This window comes from Corella eumyota, chromosome 4, assembly GCF_963082875.1.
Source record: "Corella eumyota chromosome 4, kaCorEumy4.1, whole genome shotgun sequence".
Lineage (NCBI taxonomy): Eukaryota > Metazoa > Chordata > Ascidiacea > Phlebobranchia > Corellidae > Corella > Corella eumyota.
Window position 1 is genome coordinate 6435539 of NC_137493.1, and position 14227 is coordinate 6449765.

Genomic DNA, 14227 nt, shown 5'->3' on the forward strand with positions numbered 1-14227 from the left:
TAAAGTATATTTACACAAAAGCGCTTAACGGGGTTGTTATTATTTTTCTGTCTGACGCACGTCAAATCGTGTCGATAGTCACGTGACCACAAGATCACGTGACCGTTCCTTTCCGGCGACGCAGCAAAACCTTCCTAACGACAATTAATTTAGTCTATACAACCTTTTTAAACTGACGCTTATGTGAAAAAATGTAGATTAAGTCGCAAGACTTATTTACTATTATTAAAGTCGTGCAATGAACGGTTTGCTCTACTTTTAGGCAAAGTTAGAAAAAACTTAAGTTTTTCTAAAAATTGTACATTTTACTACTGCTTTAGCTACGTAATTTTATTTAGTTCACAAAACAAAATCTATTTAAATTACAATGTAACACCGCGAGGTTTTTGCGTCTGTTTTCGCCAAAAAACAACAAATATATATTTATGTTAGTAGATGTCCTACTGTTAGTTTTAATGAGACCATGTACTGCAAGAACGACTACTCTATAAATAAACTCTTAATTTTTGTCTGACGAATTCGCAAGAACTGTCGGTGCGTTGACTCCATTCAAATGCCACTTAATTTCACTGTCGGGTAAGGTAGGCGGAAGTCTCTTGTGCTTCACGTCAATAATATTAACAGCTCGAAATTCTTCGGGCACCAACATTCGCTGGAACTCGTCGCTGCAAAAAAGTTTGCGTATTTTTTCAGGGCTCCAAGATTTGAACGAAATTTTCGTGTTTTCGACTCGGCCTCCTGGTAAAACCATGGTAGTTGTGGCGCTGGGTTCGCTGGTACTATTCGTTGAACTGTAGTTTGATCGCTAAATGATATTTTCAGCTGCAAGTTTACATTTTAATATGTGCATGCATAAAGCATTTGGTTTACACGTAGATCCATAGGAGATTTAACACAGTTTGTTTAAAGAATATAAGCGTATTTTGCGCTAATTTAGTAGTTTTTTTGTATATATCTTTATCCTCAATGTGAGAGAGTCAAATGCGCGACTTAAACATATAAGTAACATCAGTTACTCCTACCCCGACTCAGTCTTAAGTTGCCTTTTAGGAGTTTGGGATATTAAAGATTATAATTGCCCGGTAATTATGCTGCTGATTAAGTGCTGGCTCAGCAGGAGTTCATACCGTTTATAGCACCTTACTCATGGGCGCTACAGCATGAGAGCAGTGGGGATTAAACCCACGACCTCATGTGTGGTGTAGCAAGTGTTCTTACCACTACACCACACTGCCAGTTAGCCTACTTAACGAAACAGCATTTTATTTAGTTAATATTAGACTAAAGTCTACATTTTAAAGCTGAACTTCCGAAAATTAAAGGTACACAAACTCACGATAGCAGGTAAAACGGTTTCTGGAGGTAAAACGAGTTGAAATCTTAAAGAAGGTTGAATTCCAATCGAAACAGTGTCGGGAAATTTAATATCAACAACGGGCGGTGAGTTTAGGTTAGTGCTGTAGTTCCAATTATCGCGTGAGTAACCTATATTAATATCATAATTTTAGTTTAGTAAAATACTTGTGCACTGTGCAATTGTAGAATTGATATTGTTTATGTTCCTTTACCATTTTCTTGTAACTTTAAAGATAATAGTTTTACACACTCAATTTCTAAAGTGAAATATTTAAACGCTTACTTAAAAGCTTACTTTTTAATATATATGCTAGCGTTCACAAAAAAAAACAATACTTACGTTTGTTATAATTGGTGTATCTGTTTCTTTGTTTATAATTCAGAGGTGGTAATAAAACAGATTGTCTTGGGGCCTAAATAAAAAAATTTAATATATATAACTAGTATCAATAGTTTTACTTTGGATTTCAACGCATCAACACCAGATTATGAAATTTTTGTCGAGCCTCTTACCTTATTTGTGTTTTTTGCCGAACTGTCATGAGCAGTAAGACTAGGTTTTGATTTCCTAGGTTTTGCAGAAAATCTGTTCGACAACTTTTCCATTCTAGCTGCACAGTCGTCTACATCTCCACTAACTGAAATCCTTTTAGCCAGTCCATTTATAGCTTCCTCATCATGCCTAATTTGTTAAAAAAAAAAAACTAGTTTAATAATAAAACTTAGGTTTATTTTAAAATTTTAAGTTCAGCCTAAAATAAAATTTAACAAATAAAGTGTTAATTAGTAGAGAATACAATTGTGATAAAAACGCAATATGTTAAAGGACAACTTAAAATAAATTAAGAAAAAAATAATTAAATAAATTAAAAAACATGAAAAAAGCGAGCTTAGTATATTAAATAAGTTAAATAAAAATAGTTTTCCTTTAAAAAAATTTTCACATTTCCCTATAATCATAAAAACTTAATTTAAAATATTTATTTTACCTTTCCTTTTGGTACATTTTCAAAACCATCTCCTCGATATCAATTCCCTTATCTTCCATCCAATTTGTATGTGTTAAATTTCCGTAAAAATCTTGTTCGTTTCTGAGTTGAAGAAGTGCTTCTTTTTGCAAATTCTGATATGCTGCCTTTAACCTAATTGTAATAAAATACATTTTTTTCTAAGAAAAATTGCAACTTTCGCAAATTTTCCACTTAAATAAATATTCTTTTTTAGCAATTAATAATGTAATAAATTTTACTAAAATTCTTGAGTGAAAGTGTATTTACTGTTTAAGCATTTTTTCTTCTTCCTGATTTTTTATCGTCCTTCTTTTCCAGATTTCATTTTCAATAAGTCGGGCACAATCTTTCCGCCCCCACAACTTCGACAGAAAAAGAGGAGTTTTTCTGTCATGATCTTCTTCCTCCAATGACTCGGTGAAATGTTTGAGAATAATTTTCAGGATCGAAATATTTCCCTCGCAAGCTGCTTTGTGAACGCAGCTTGTTTTTTCATTGTTTTTACTACAAACATTTTATTTAAATATAAAAAAAAACATTTTGACATAAGAAAAATAAAACAAAATTTTTATTATTTTATGAATTGTTTTTTTTAAATTGTATAAAAATTTGAATAAAAATTTAGGCTATATAACCTGCTAAGCTGTGGCTTGGCAGTTGTAATACTATTTCATTTTACAGTGCAAGTAATTACACAAGCAGTGGATATTAAGCTACTAACCTATGAACATCTGCACCTTTTTGTAACAAATAGTTGATACATTTTTTGGCATCGACTCCAATTTCATTATTTATAGCTAAATGCAATGGTGTCCAGCCTATAATTGATTTCATGTTAACGTCAATGAAGTATTTTTCCACTAACAGTTTAAGACAATCCAGTTTTCCATTCATAGCAGCTAGGTGTATCGGGGAAAGTCCCTGACAAAGTACAATTTCAGAAAGTTTCAAAAAATTAAGGCAGTGATTGTCAATCATTTTGTGCTTACTTGTTTATCCAGCGTGCATGGATTTCTTCCATCACTTAAAGTTTGGTCTAACCACTCAACATTTCCGATCTTTGCAGCTAATATCGAGTCACAATCAATCGCTTTCTCTTTTCTCTGCATTTGGGAGGCAGGAGAGCTTGAAGTAACTGATTGCTGACTCATTTTATTGGAATTACCTTAAAAATGTTTCAAAATTATTTGTATTTGTTTTTAAATAAAAGTATAAAGCTATACATTTCAATTAATAAAAAAATGAATGTAACACTATAAAACTGGCAGCGTGGTGTAGTGGTAAGAACACTTGCTACACCACACATGAGGTCGTGGGTTCAATCCCCGCTGATCTCATGCTGCAGCGCCCTTGAGTAAGGCGCTATAAACGATATGAACTCCTGCTGAGCCAGCACTTAATAAGCAGTATAATTATCGGGCAATTATAATCTATAATATCCCAAACTGCCACAGGCAACTCGAGATTTGGTCGGAATAACTTATGTTACTCTATGTTTAAGTCGCGTTTCGACTTTTCCACATCGAGGATAAAAATATATACAAAAAAAAAAGTATTGTGTTTGTTGATGACATTTTTCTAAAGTTTATTACTAATTGACAGTTAAACAGTCAGAACGTGGCAAAAATAATTCGTTATTACATATTTGTATTTTTGAGTTTCAAGATTTGCAAAAGTTCAAATTAACAGAAACAAATAAGAACTTAAACCTTTGCCAATTTATTTTTACTGTCCGGTCGCCATATATTTTATCGACATACTTATGCAACAAAATTTTGTTTTAAAATCTATAAGTAAGTTTTACCTTAACATATTCTACTACACTTTCCACCGAAATTCGTTGTTAAACTTACCGTTGCACTGCCAGCAAAACCCAAAGTCTGCGAAAATCTAAAATACTTTTGGCTGTGATCGGTGTCATAGCTACGTAACAAGAACAGCGTTGCCAAAATCATTTGTAAATAATTTATTACAAAATAAAAAAGAATTTAAATTTTTGCTTTTATACCACAAAATTTTACTTAACTGAGGTTTTTATGCTTATTTTATTTTTTTGGTAACTGTAAGTATTAACCTTATTTATTCTGCATACATAATCTAGAAAACATCACGAAACTATTACTACTGCACGTAAATTAGATTTCGCAAAAGAAAAAAAAACAGTTTATTTTGAGGACCGTTGTTTAGAAACTTTCTTTTTCTTTTTCCGGCAAGAAATACAAAACCATTCTTGATCTTCGGGTGGTTCTTGTGTAATTCCAACGCAGGGCCTAAATAAAACACAAAACGAACTTTGAGGCAGATATAACAGCACCCAAGACTTAATATCGCATAATTAAATAAAAAGACAAAATTCAGCCAAAGTGTATTGCCAGAGTTTAGTGGTTTTTCCAATTGCTAAATCTTGGTCAACTTACCAATGATACCAACCATCACACTTATCACAACCAATCATCGGACTTCCGTCGTCTGGTTTGTTACAACCGGGACAGATCCACACTTGATTGCCTTGTGAATCAAACACAACACCAACTCCGGTGCTACTTCCTACACTGATCGTTTCAGTTGTTACTTCACAAAAAATAAAAAAAGATTATAATATATATCTAATAGTCATAAAAAATCCTGCCCGAAAACTAGAAAATTGTATGAAGATTGTTTTTTCAAGTTCAAAATAGTATGTTTTAAAAAACAAGAGTAAAGTTATTAATCTATGTAGCTCGAGAGAATTGATATGATTATACCAAGTTATAATTAATAAACTAATGTATCATTTAAAACAAGGGTTATATAAATTAATGTGAAACAATTAAATAGCAGGAATTTTTTTTTTAATTACACATACCTCCTCTGCTGTTGTACTCTGGTTCAACAACTGGTTTATATGGTGCGGGAACACTAAAAGATGGTTGTTTTAAAGGAAGTCTTGAATCCACAGATTTCTTGGAGGGTGGTTGATCTCTGGTGTCTCCAGAACCATGACGAGATTTTTTAGTTGGTTTCACAATGCTTCTAATAAAAACCAAGTTTTATTTTATTTTTTTTAATATACTTGCTCTATAATCGATTGAAATATTGTTTTTAAACATTTTCAAAAAGCTTACATTTTTTTATTGTCACTTGTCGTCATTTTTAAAGTTAGTTTAGGAATTGCTGCCGTGTACTTTTTGGTATCCTTGTCCTTGTCTTTTGATAGCTGTAAATAATTTTACACCCAAAAATTAAAACCCGCCATTTAATTGTTTTTTACCTAAAATTACAATCACAACTTACTTAAAATACAAGAATGAATATGATATATTTCAATTACCTTTTTCATTAGTTTCTGATCTTTCTCTCTTTTCTTTTTCTTGTCTTTTTTGTCCTTTTTCTTTTCCTTGAATGAAGAGTAGGAAGAGGGGACGGACAATGCAGCGGAGAGTTTTGGAACAGGTAGTTCTCGTTCTACAATCGGTGGCGTGACTAAATCTCTCTCCTTGTGGACCTAAAAATTGTATTTTCAAGCCAAAAATTAAGGTTAGTTTTAAAATTTAAACAAGGTTAGTTATAAAATTTATATAGCATACGATGAAGAAAAAAAAAACAATTTTTACCAGAGATATGTACTAAAAAAAAAATGTTCGTTTTAGTGATTTCGATATTTTAAGATTACCTTTACAACTTTAGTATCTCCAACTTTAGATTTCTTCAGAATAAGTTTTTCAACAGATTGTGATGAAATTTTGGCAATGTTGCTTGATGAGTCACTAGATTTGTGCTCTAAATAAAGTAAAAAAATTTTAATAATTTAAAGTAATGTAACTATGAAAAATCCAAAAATTCTTACTGTTTTTTAGTTTGTGTTTTAATTTCTTAGCTTTGGCTTTAGCCTTTTCTTCCTTCCTCATCTTTTTCAATTTTTTCTCTAAAAAACGTTTTTTCGGCATTAAAAAATATCTATTTTCTCTAGTAATATCTGAATACTACACGTTCAGATTCAATTACCTGAATAGTGAGGTTTAACAACAACAGGAGGTATTTCAATGTCAGAAATATCTTCCTCAAAACTTAAAGCAGGTGAATCAACTTTACTTGATTTTATATTTTTAAAAGAAGGACTTTCATCATAAAGATCTGAAATATTTGTTTAATTTTTTTAATAGGTTTTCTAAAAAAAGGTTTTATGTACTAAAAAAATCAGAAATAAAAATTAAATAATTAAAATTCAAAATTGTTTTACAAAATTGTTTTTTTGAAAAAAAATTAAAAAAATCCTCAAAATAATTTTTTTAATTACCATCATCTTGATCAAAGTCTTTATCCTCTTCATCCTCATCATCAATCATCATAGAGCTTGGAGAAAGAGCAGGAGAAGGAGTAGGTGGAGGTTGAACAGGTGAGTCCTCCTCATTGTAAAGGTGAAGACCTCGATTCTCTAATTGGAGGATTTCTTCGGTTTTATGGGATACTTCCGCCTCATCGTAATCATCTCCAGAAGAACTTGATTCCTTAGGAAAAATTTTATAATTAATCCAAAAAAATTAAATAACTTCCTTTTGTAATTTATTTAAAAACAAAAGTTTTTTAGAAAAAAACCTTTAAAAAAGATAGAAATTTTTACAAAATGTTACCAATAACAAAGGTAACAAAGTTTTTTATTAAAGAAAAAACATACAGGAATTAAATGCGAAAATTTGTTGACTTCAGCATCTTCTGCTTCCTTTTTTGCTCTGTTAACCACAGCTGTTATTGCATCTTCTACTGACTTGGGAGAGGCAAATGTTACACCCTGCATGAAATTAAGATTTATTTTTTCAAACAAAAAGTCAATTACCCAAAGAATTTTATGTTAATTATTATACCATTGAAAATCATGCAAAAATTAATCAAACTTAGGTAATCATGATAGAAAGAAAAATTTTATGTAAAAACTAACATGATCTTTAGGTTGGTCCCAAGAAGTAACATCTGCATCCTTTGAAAACTTTCTGCTAGAGGATTGGTGTGATGATGCAGGGCTACCAGCTTAAAAAAATAAAACAACATAAAATTTGGAATTTAGATATAAACCCAAATCTGTTTATTGAATATTCCAAGCTTTTAACATTAAAAATAACTTTTTTGTAAATACCCGATGTATTTGACATTTTATCACAATCGTTTGATGATTTTGTATCTTTATCAGCAATAGGATATTGTAACAAACGATCGACTTCCTCAATTCTATGAGAGATTGAATGTTTGGGTTTGTTACTTTTTGTGTAACTTTTTTCAGATTTTTCTAGCGAGTCCATTCTGAGCAAATTGTTAAGTGAGTTGGAACTTTTGTTGCTCATTTTAGAGGAATTTGAAGTTGGTTTTGTCCTTGAAAAAATCGGTGAGTCCCATAGTGATGGTTTTGAAATACTCGGTTGAGTTTTTGTTTTTTTTCTCTCGTGAGACGGAGTCCTTTGTCTATTTTCAAATTTGGGTGTTGTAAAGCTGGGAGTAATCGCAGGGGAGGGCATGCTTTTTTTCGATTCCGCTTTTGTGTTTTCCAACTTAGCAGCATAATTTTTTACCCAAGATGGCTCATCATTTTTATCAGTAGATTTACTGGTGCTATTGGTTCCTGACTTGGAGTTTTCACCTTTAAAAATAGAAAACAGCGAAAAGTAAAGTTATATATCAGATTTTTAGCAAACCAACATTCACTTTTAATTTACCTAAAGATATTTTTCGCTGATATTTATTATCAGGTGTCTTCATAGGATAGTTACTTCCTTGGTTGGACAACCTCCTGGATTCCTCCTTATGTTGGGGAGGAACATAAGCTGGTAAACTGCTTGGAGCCGTGCCAGATATTGTTGGAATATCTTCAGGCCGAGTTAAGTGCCTTGCATCTAAAAGTAAAAAACAGTCAAAAAAACAAGATTTTAAAAACAGTGACATTATTTATATATATGGGAGCTCAGTAGACAATGTGTATGTTTGTCCCAATTAAAGACTTTTAAATTAAAAAGTTGCCAGGTGTAAAATGCCTTAAAAATGTCATGGGCATTTATTAGTTGCCAAAAAAATGCAATAATTAGGGTGGGCACAAAAAAAAACAATGAAACTGTGATCTATATTTTTGAACTTTAAAAAAACATTAATAATAATTAAAAACCTGTTGAAATGTTTGTTATAGAATCATCAGAAGAATATCCTCCTCTGTCGTCATTATCAGATAATTCATCTTTCCCAGCAATAAAAAACATTTTCTTTTGCGAATTTTGGTTGCTTACTACTTCAGTTTTAACAGGAACTTTTTCTAAAGGAAATCAAAAGTTTAAATAGCCTGACATTATAATCTTAAAAAATGTATCAAAATTTATATCTAAAATAATTAAATTTTTATATAACTACAATAAATTTATTACTTATTAAATCACACAGCAAAAATAATTTAACAATTTTTTTTAATGCAGACACTAAAAAATAAATGATTATTAGGTCACCTGCTTCAGCAGTTGGTAGTAAAGATGGAAAATAACTATAAATATGCTCCATATCTGTTGGAAGTTTGGTGTTGTTAAACTGAAAATTAGATTTTTTTGGCAGTGGAAATTTTTTGGGTTTGACAGCAGGTTTTACTTCTTCCATTTGCTGCATGTATTCACCAATTTCATGTAATGAAATGTTCATATGATGAAAACTTTGTAATACATCATTTGTATGAACATTTGTGTGGCCACCTGTATAACAAAATAATAAAAATATTTTTATTAATCAAACTGGCATTAAGAAAGTTCAAAAAATAGTTAAAGTTCAAAAAAGAGGATTTTTTTCAATTTAATTTTTTTATTGTAAAAGTGACAAAAAATAAATATACAACTGAATGCATTAAAAAAAACAGAAAAATTAAGTTCATGAATTAAACCATACTAAATTTATTAAATATTTTATATGTATATATATATACATTATTTTAAAGTAAACCATTGCAATTTTATATAAATAAATGGTCTATCAGATACTCAGACTTAAACATCACAAAGCTTGCATACTTTAAAAATAATTGTAAAACTATAAGAATATCACATTTAACTCATAATAAAAAATTATAAAAAACAGAATGTAGTTTAGTTACTTTGTTCAGAAAAATCATGTGTTAATTTTCCGACGCTGTGTAAATATCTTTCCAATATATCTTTTAAAACATCCAAGGTACCTCCATGTACAGATTCAAAGCCAACAGCTTGACACATCTGAGCAACTGCTATCTTTAATATACTTTTACTGTATATATCAGCCATACTGACCAGTTGTAAAGCTGGATAACCTACGAAATAATGTTTTCCTAATTTTACCTCCTGGCTGTAATTTAACAATATATATAAAAAAATTTAAAACACAGAAAAATATATATTAATATTAATAGACATACAAGCAAAATGATTGAATAATATATAGTAAATTACATATCATCGCCAAAAACAGCTTGCTTTACATTACAGTATTAATTGTTTTGCAACAAAGTTTAACCACGTGATGGCGTGTGTTTACAAAAAAATTGTGGTATACTGGTGGTAACATAGGGTGGTAACGAGATTATCCTCATTTTATTAAATAATAATAGGATGTTTTTAAATATCAACTAACGATTTTTGATAATTTTAGGCCAATTTTATCCTAATGTTAGGCCAATTCTGGCTATATAAACATATACAAACCGGTTGCATGGTGTAGTAACAGTAATTGGATTCACTAAATTAGGTGTTTGGTTAGGTATTATCAATGATAAAACAGTATAAGTGATCATTGGTCTTGTTTACTAGTTTTTCTATGTTTAACTAATTTTAATAATTCCTATACAAAATAACAGAACTCTTTCTTGCTGTTTTAATTTACATCCCATCACATTTTGCGATTTATATCTTAAATAAATACAAAAAGATTGCACCAAAAACCATCATTCAACAACATCATAAAAAAACCAACAGAATATTTACATTACAAGTGACATGATACAAAAGTGAAAGAAAAAATTCTGTAAGAAGTTATTTTGCAAACCCAACCGCTTAATACAAGCAAATTTACAGTGGGGAATATTTTACTGTTATGGTCGTAACGTTTATTACTTCAAATTTACTAAAGTAAAATTCAATTAATACTTTTGCATTCAATAACACACTTTGACCCAAAATACCAAAATCGTTTAAAATACTATTTTAATGTCTCGAAGGTAAACTTTACATTTATTTAAATTACTGCACATTTTGCAACCTGGAAATAAATGTTAAGTTTGTGCATAAAAAGATATTTGTCGTTCAACTAAGATTTTGACTTTTTAATTCAAAACATTGAAGATTAAAAAAAATTTAACTATCAGTTTTTGTGCAATATTATGTTTACAAAACTAAATTAATTTTTCACAACATAAACCACTACAATATCCAATTTTGAAACCCCAATTACTTAAAGTAATAGATTTTCTTATAAAAAAATAAACGATGAAATTGTAATTGAAAAAATTCAGTTTGTGTCTGATGAAAAAAGTAAAAACGAACAGGTCACCCACCAATATTTAAAATCCAATGTAATGATATACAAATAGTGACTTTACATATTAAATTTAGTTGACGTTTAAACATTGGACATGGTAAAACACAGGTGAATTTGGTTTAAACAATAAACTAGTCTGTTTTTTCATTCTCCTTAGGTTTTTTGTCAAAGGCAAGCTCATCAGAATAACTAAGAAATAATATAAAAATATAACCGCACATTTAAATAAAATGTAAAAACATACTTTTTAAAAATTTTTTTTAATTTTTTTACCCGAACATAGCTTCAATATCTCCCTTAAAATAAGCCACAGACACTGGGACACCAATGCAAGCTGGCACAAGGTAAAGTAAGGCTGGTTGGGGGTGATTAAAAACTGCCATCACCACGATTGTGGAAACGAGACCAATGAAGTAAGCAATGAAGCCAGAATAAAAATAGGTTCTTTGATTTCTTTTTAAACTGGAATAATTAAAAAAATGATAAAATTACTTATGAAAACTTGTATGTGTAACATATTTATAATAAAAAATACTTTTAAACATTTTAATTACCTCACATCAAATCTAAGAAGTAAAGCAATAAAAATACCTAAAAAAAATTGAAATATTAATACAGCAACCGAAAATTATATTCATATTTTTTAAGATATATATAAATTCCTTAGTTATAACATACCAGGAATAACAATATCTCCAAGGCCCAACATTGCCATTTGTTTTCCAAAAATTCCATTTACCAAAAAATCTTGAGGAAAAACAACTAAAAAAAACAGATAAAATTTTACAATGTCTTATTTGTGCAGGTTTCGGTTTCAAAAAACTATATTTTTTTGTATTCCGATAGGTTTCTATGATTTAACACATACCTTTGATTGGAGCATTAAAATTCTTTGCCACAGTGACCATAACATTTGTACCAAACACCCAAAATACATCGTAGAAAAACAAACCTAAAATAAAAACAAAATCACATAAAAATTAAAAATGTTTATACTGATACTGTTATAGGCTATTATGTATTTAAACAATCACATTTCTAATTTAACATTAAAAAATAAATTAGTGATTGACAAAAGTTTAACTTACCAACTAAAAGAATGCAACCAGTTCCTACACTATTTAATTGAAGAAGTTCAACACCATTTAAAGCAAAAGCAAGACCAATCATGTTATTGGCAATCCAATGCTAAAATTAAATAAACACATTGTTATTGTCACAATTTTAAACAAAGTATATAATATATAATTATTTATGTGGAAAAACGACATTTTTAATTTTTATAATTTTAAATTTTTAAATGTACAAAGTTGTACCATTTTAAGTTAAACTACTTAGTACTTGCCCTTTGTAGCCCATACCATCCTGATACTATAGTACATAAAAATAAAGCCAACAAATCCTTTCTATCAAATTTATAATCCATCAAAGCTAAAAAAAAAAAAAATTTAAAAAGAATATAATTAAGAATATATGAAAAAGGTCTTTAGAAAGGAAGCACATGTTATCTAACAAATTAGATTTACCAAACTTATTGTCTCCTTCCCCTTCAGTTAAATGTAAATGGTAGGGAGAATTTGGAAATGATGGTGGAACGAGTTTTCGAACTATAGGTCTAAAGTTAAAACAAATACTTATTACTACATAATGCATAAAAATGTTATATAGCCTATATATTAAATATTAACAACAAGAAAATTCTAACTACAGTTGAGTAAAAGAGAAAACCACAAATTAAGATAAAATGCAGGCTACAGAAAAAAAGCCTGGTGTCAATTTCTATAGCTCACATCCTGTATAGATTGAAACAGTATGCTATATTAGGAAATTTAACTTAGTAGATTAATTTGTTATTTTGAAACAACAACTACCCAAGAATTTGCACCAAAGCAAATGCTCCAAGGATAAAGAAATAAAATCCAACCAACATGTTGATGTATTCTTGAGAAAATATCTAAAAATAAATATATAGTTTATATTACATTAATATATATTATCTTACTGAGAAAACACATAAGACTATAACGTCAAAATCTACCAAACATTTTAAAGTAAGAGCCAAATACTTACCTTAAAAAATAAGTAAATTCCAAATAACATAGCACTGGCAACTAGCGGAAATTTCAGTGCATCATTTTTCGTTATAGTTTCTGGTTTTTCGCCAGAATCCTAAAAATTATTATTTTTTAACAATAAATATATCCAACAGACGATATATATATATTTATAAGCGAAACAGAGAGGATAATATAAAACACAATAATCTTCATACAAATAATCTCGGTATTGATTTTGAACCATTGATTTTATTATAAATATTGAATTTAAAAATTTTATCAAATAGGCCTATTACTTGAATTTTTTTTTTGAAATACCTGTTGGCTTTCCAAATATTTCACCGATCGAAAGGATCCAATTACAATAGGAACAAGTGCCATTAACACCAAACTAGTGTAAGCAACTGCTCGGCCTTCAACGGTGGTTTTTAATGTTTCATTTGCAGCCTTGATTGTTTCATTTAAAACTTCTTCCACAACAGCTTGTTCAGTATCAGCCATTGTAATTAGTTTTAAGTAACTTTTTATAATTTGCAAAACCCTTGTTAATCTTGTTTAAAAGTAAAATAGTCTAAAAGTTAATAAAATTTTGAAAATAAGCTTTTTTTTTGTATATCTTTATCCTTGATGTGAGAAGGTCGAATGTGCGTCCTAAACTTAGAATAACATCAATATATACCTAATTATTTGATTATGGAGATATTAAATATTAAAGTAAATTTAATATGTTATATTTAGCTGTTAGTACTTATGTTTAAACCTTCAGATCTTGAGTGGATACAAAAAATTTAAATTTTACCTATTTCTAAAAGCGAATTTTTAAACCTAATACTTATTTAATTAAAGCATCACCCTTGTTCTTAGATAAGTAATCTATACGTCATTTAATAGCATTTTGTATTTATAACTTCAGGTCGGTGCTACTTTTATGATGGTCAGATAGGTCGTTATATCAACTGATCAAAGCATAAAGTATCAATCAATTTAAACTATAATTTTTAAATATTTAATGAGGAAACAGTCAGACAGACTCGTTTGATCAGACAACAAAGCGTTTATACTATATATACTAACACATGAAGACAAGACAACATGATTTTAGACTGTTTAATAAAGCTTTTTAATACAGAAACACTTATACAATTAGTACTAAACTATCGTCAATGAATCAGTTTGGTAGTATTAGCGGTGTTTTTGCGAAAATAAGTTCCGTTTTTGTAAACAAAAATACCCTCAACTGCTTTACAACTTAACAGAAATTCAATATTACGCACGTGCTGCTGCTGACGTGTTAGTTGG

The 14227-nt window shown here is 29.5% G+C and overlaps 3 protein-coding genes across 5 annotated transcripts; all 3 read right to left on the reverse strand.

Annotated features, from left to right (window-relative positions):
* Positions 1 to 356: 356 nt before the first annotated feature.
* On the reverse strand, positions 357 to 4325 carry LOC145749693 (uncharacterized). 2 transcript variants are annotated; one of them, XM_082565523.1, is made up of 9 exons: positions 4171 to 4325; positions 3356 to 3531; positions 3088 to 3287; positions 2634 to 2870; positions 2346 to 2498; positions 1870 to 2038; positions 1697 to 1769; positions 1337 to 1485; positions 357 to 805 (listed from the first exon to the last, which is right to left on the reverse strand). In XM_082565523.1, exons 2-9 carry the CDS (start codon positions 3515 to 3517, stop codon positions 500 to 502), a joined length of 1449 nt encoding a protein of 482 aa, XP_082421649.1. In that variant the 5' UTR covers positions 3518 to 3531; positions 4171 to 4325; the 3' UTR covers positions 357 to 499. The 2 variants fall into 2 exon arrangements, with proteins under 2 accessions (XP_082421649.1, XP_082421650.1); XM_082565524.1 differs by having other exon boundaries at positions 4220 to 4272.
* Positions 4326 to 4342: 17 nt separating this feature from the next.
* Positions 4343 to 9677, reverse strand: LOC145749692 (uncharacterized). Of its 2 annotated transcripts, none has more exons than XM_082565522.1 (16): positions 9457 to 9677; positions 8825 to 9061; positions 8494 to 8637; positions 8051 to 8227; positions 7477 to 7974; positions 7282 to 7370; positions 7021 to 7134; positions 6643 to 6853; positions 6351 to 6479; positions 6193 to 6270; positions 6019 to 6125; positions 5677 to 5850; positions 5471 to 5562; positions 5212 to 5375; positions 4784 to 4937; positions 4343 to 4636 (listed from the first exon to the last, which is right to left on the reverse strand). In XM_082565522.1, the coding sequence occupies exons 1-16, from the start codon at positions 9620 to 9622 to the stop codon at positions 4531 to 4533; spliced, it is 2640 nt and encodes an 879-aa protein (XP_082421648.1). In that variant the 5' UTR covers positions 9623 to 9677; the 3' UTR covers positions 4343 to 4530. The 2 variants fall into 2 exon arrangements, with proteins under 2 accessions (XP_082421648.1, XP_082421647.1); XM_082565521.1 differs by having other exon boundaries at positions 5212 to 5378.
* Positions 9678 to 10207: 530 nt separating this feature from the next.
* LOC145749695 (signal peptide peptidase-like) lies at positions 10208 to 13495 on the reverse strand. The gene is made up of 11 exons (XM_082565525.1): positions 13247 to 13495; positions 12942 to 13040; positions 12743 to 12825; positions 12398 to 12486; positions 12217 to 12302; positions 11960 to 12059; positions 11740 to 11823; positions 11550 to 11633; positions 11426 to 11462; positions 11145 to 11333; positions 10208 to 11060 (listed from the first exon to the last, which is right to left on the reverse strand). Exons 1-11 carry the CDS (start codon positions 13427 to 13429, stop codon positions 11003 to 11005), a joined length of 1092 nt encoding a protein of 363 aa, XP_082421651.1. The 5' UTR covers positions 13430 to 13495; the 3' UTR covers positions 10208 to 11002.
* Between the last annotated feature and the right edge of the window lie 732 nt (positions 13496 to 14227).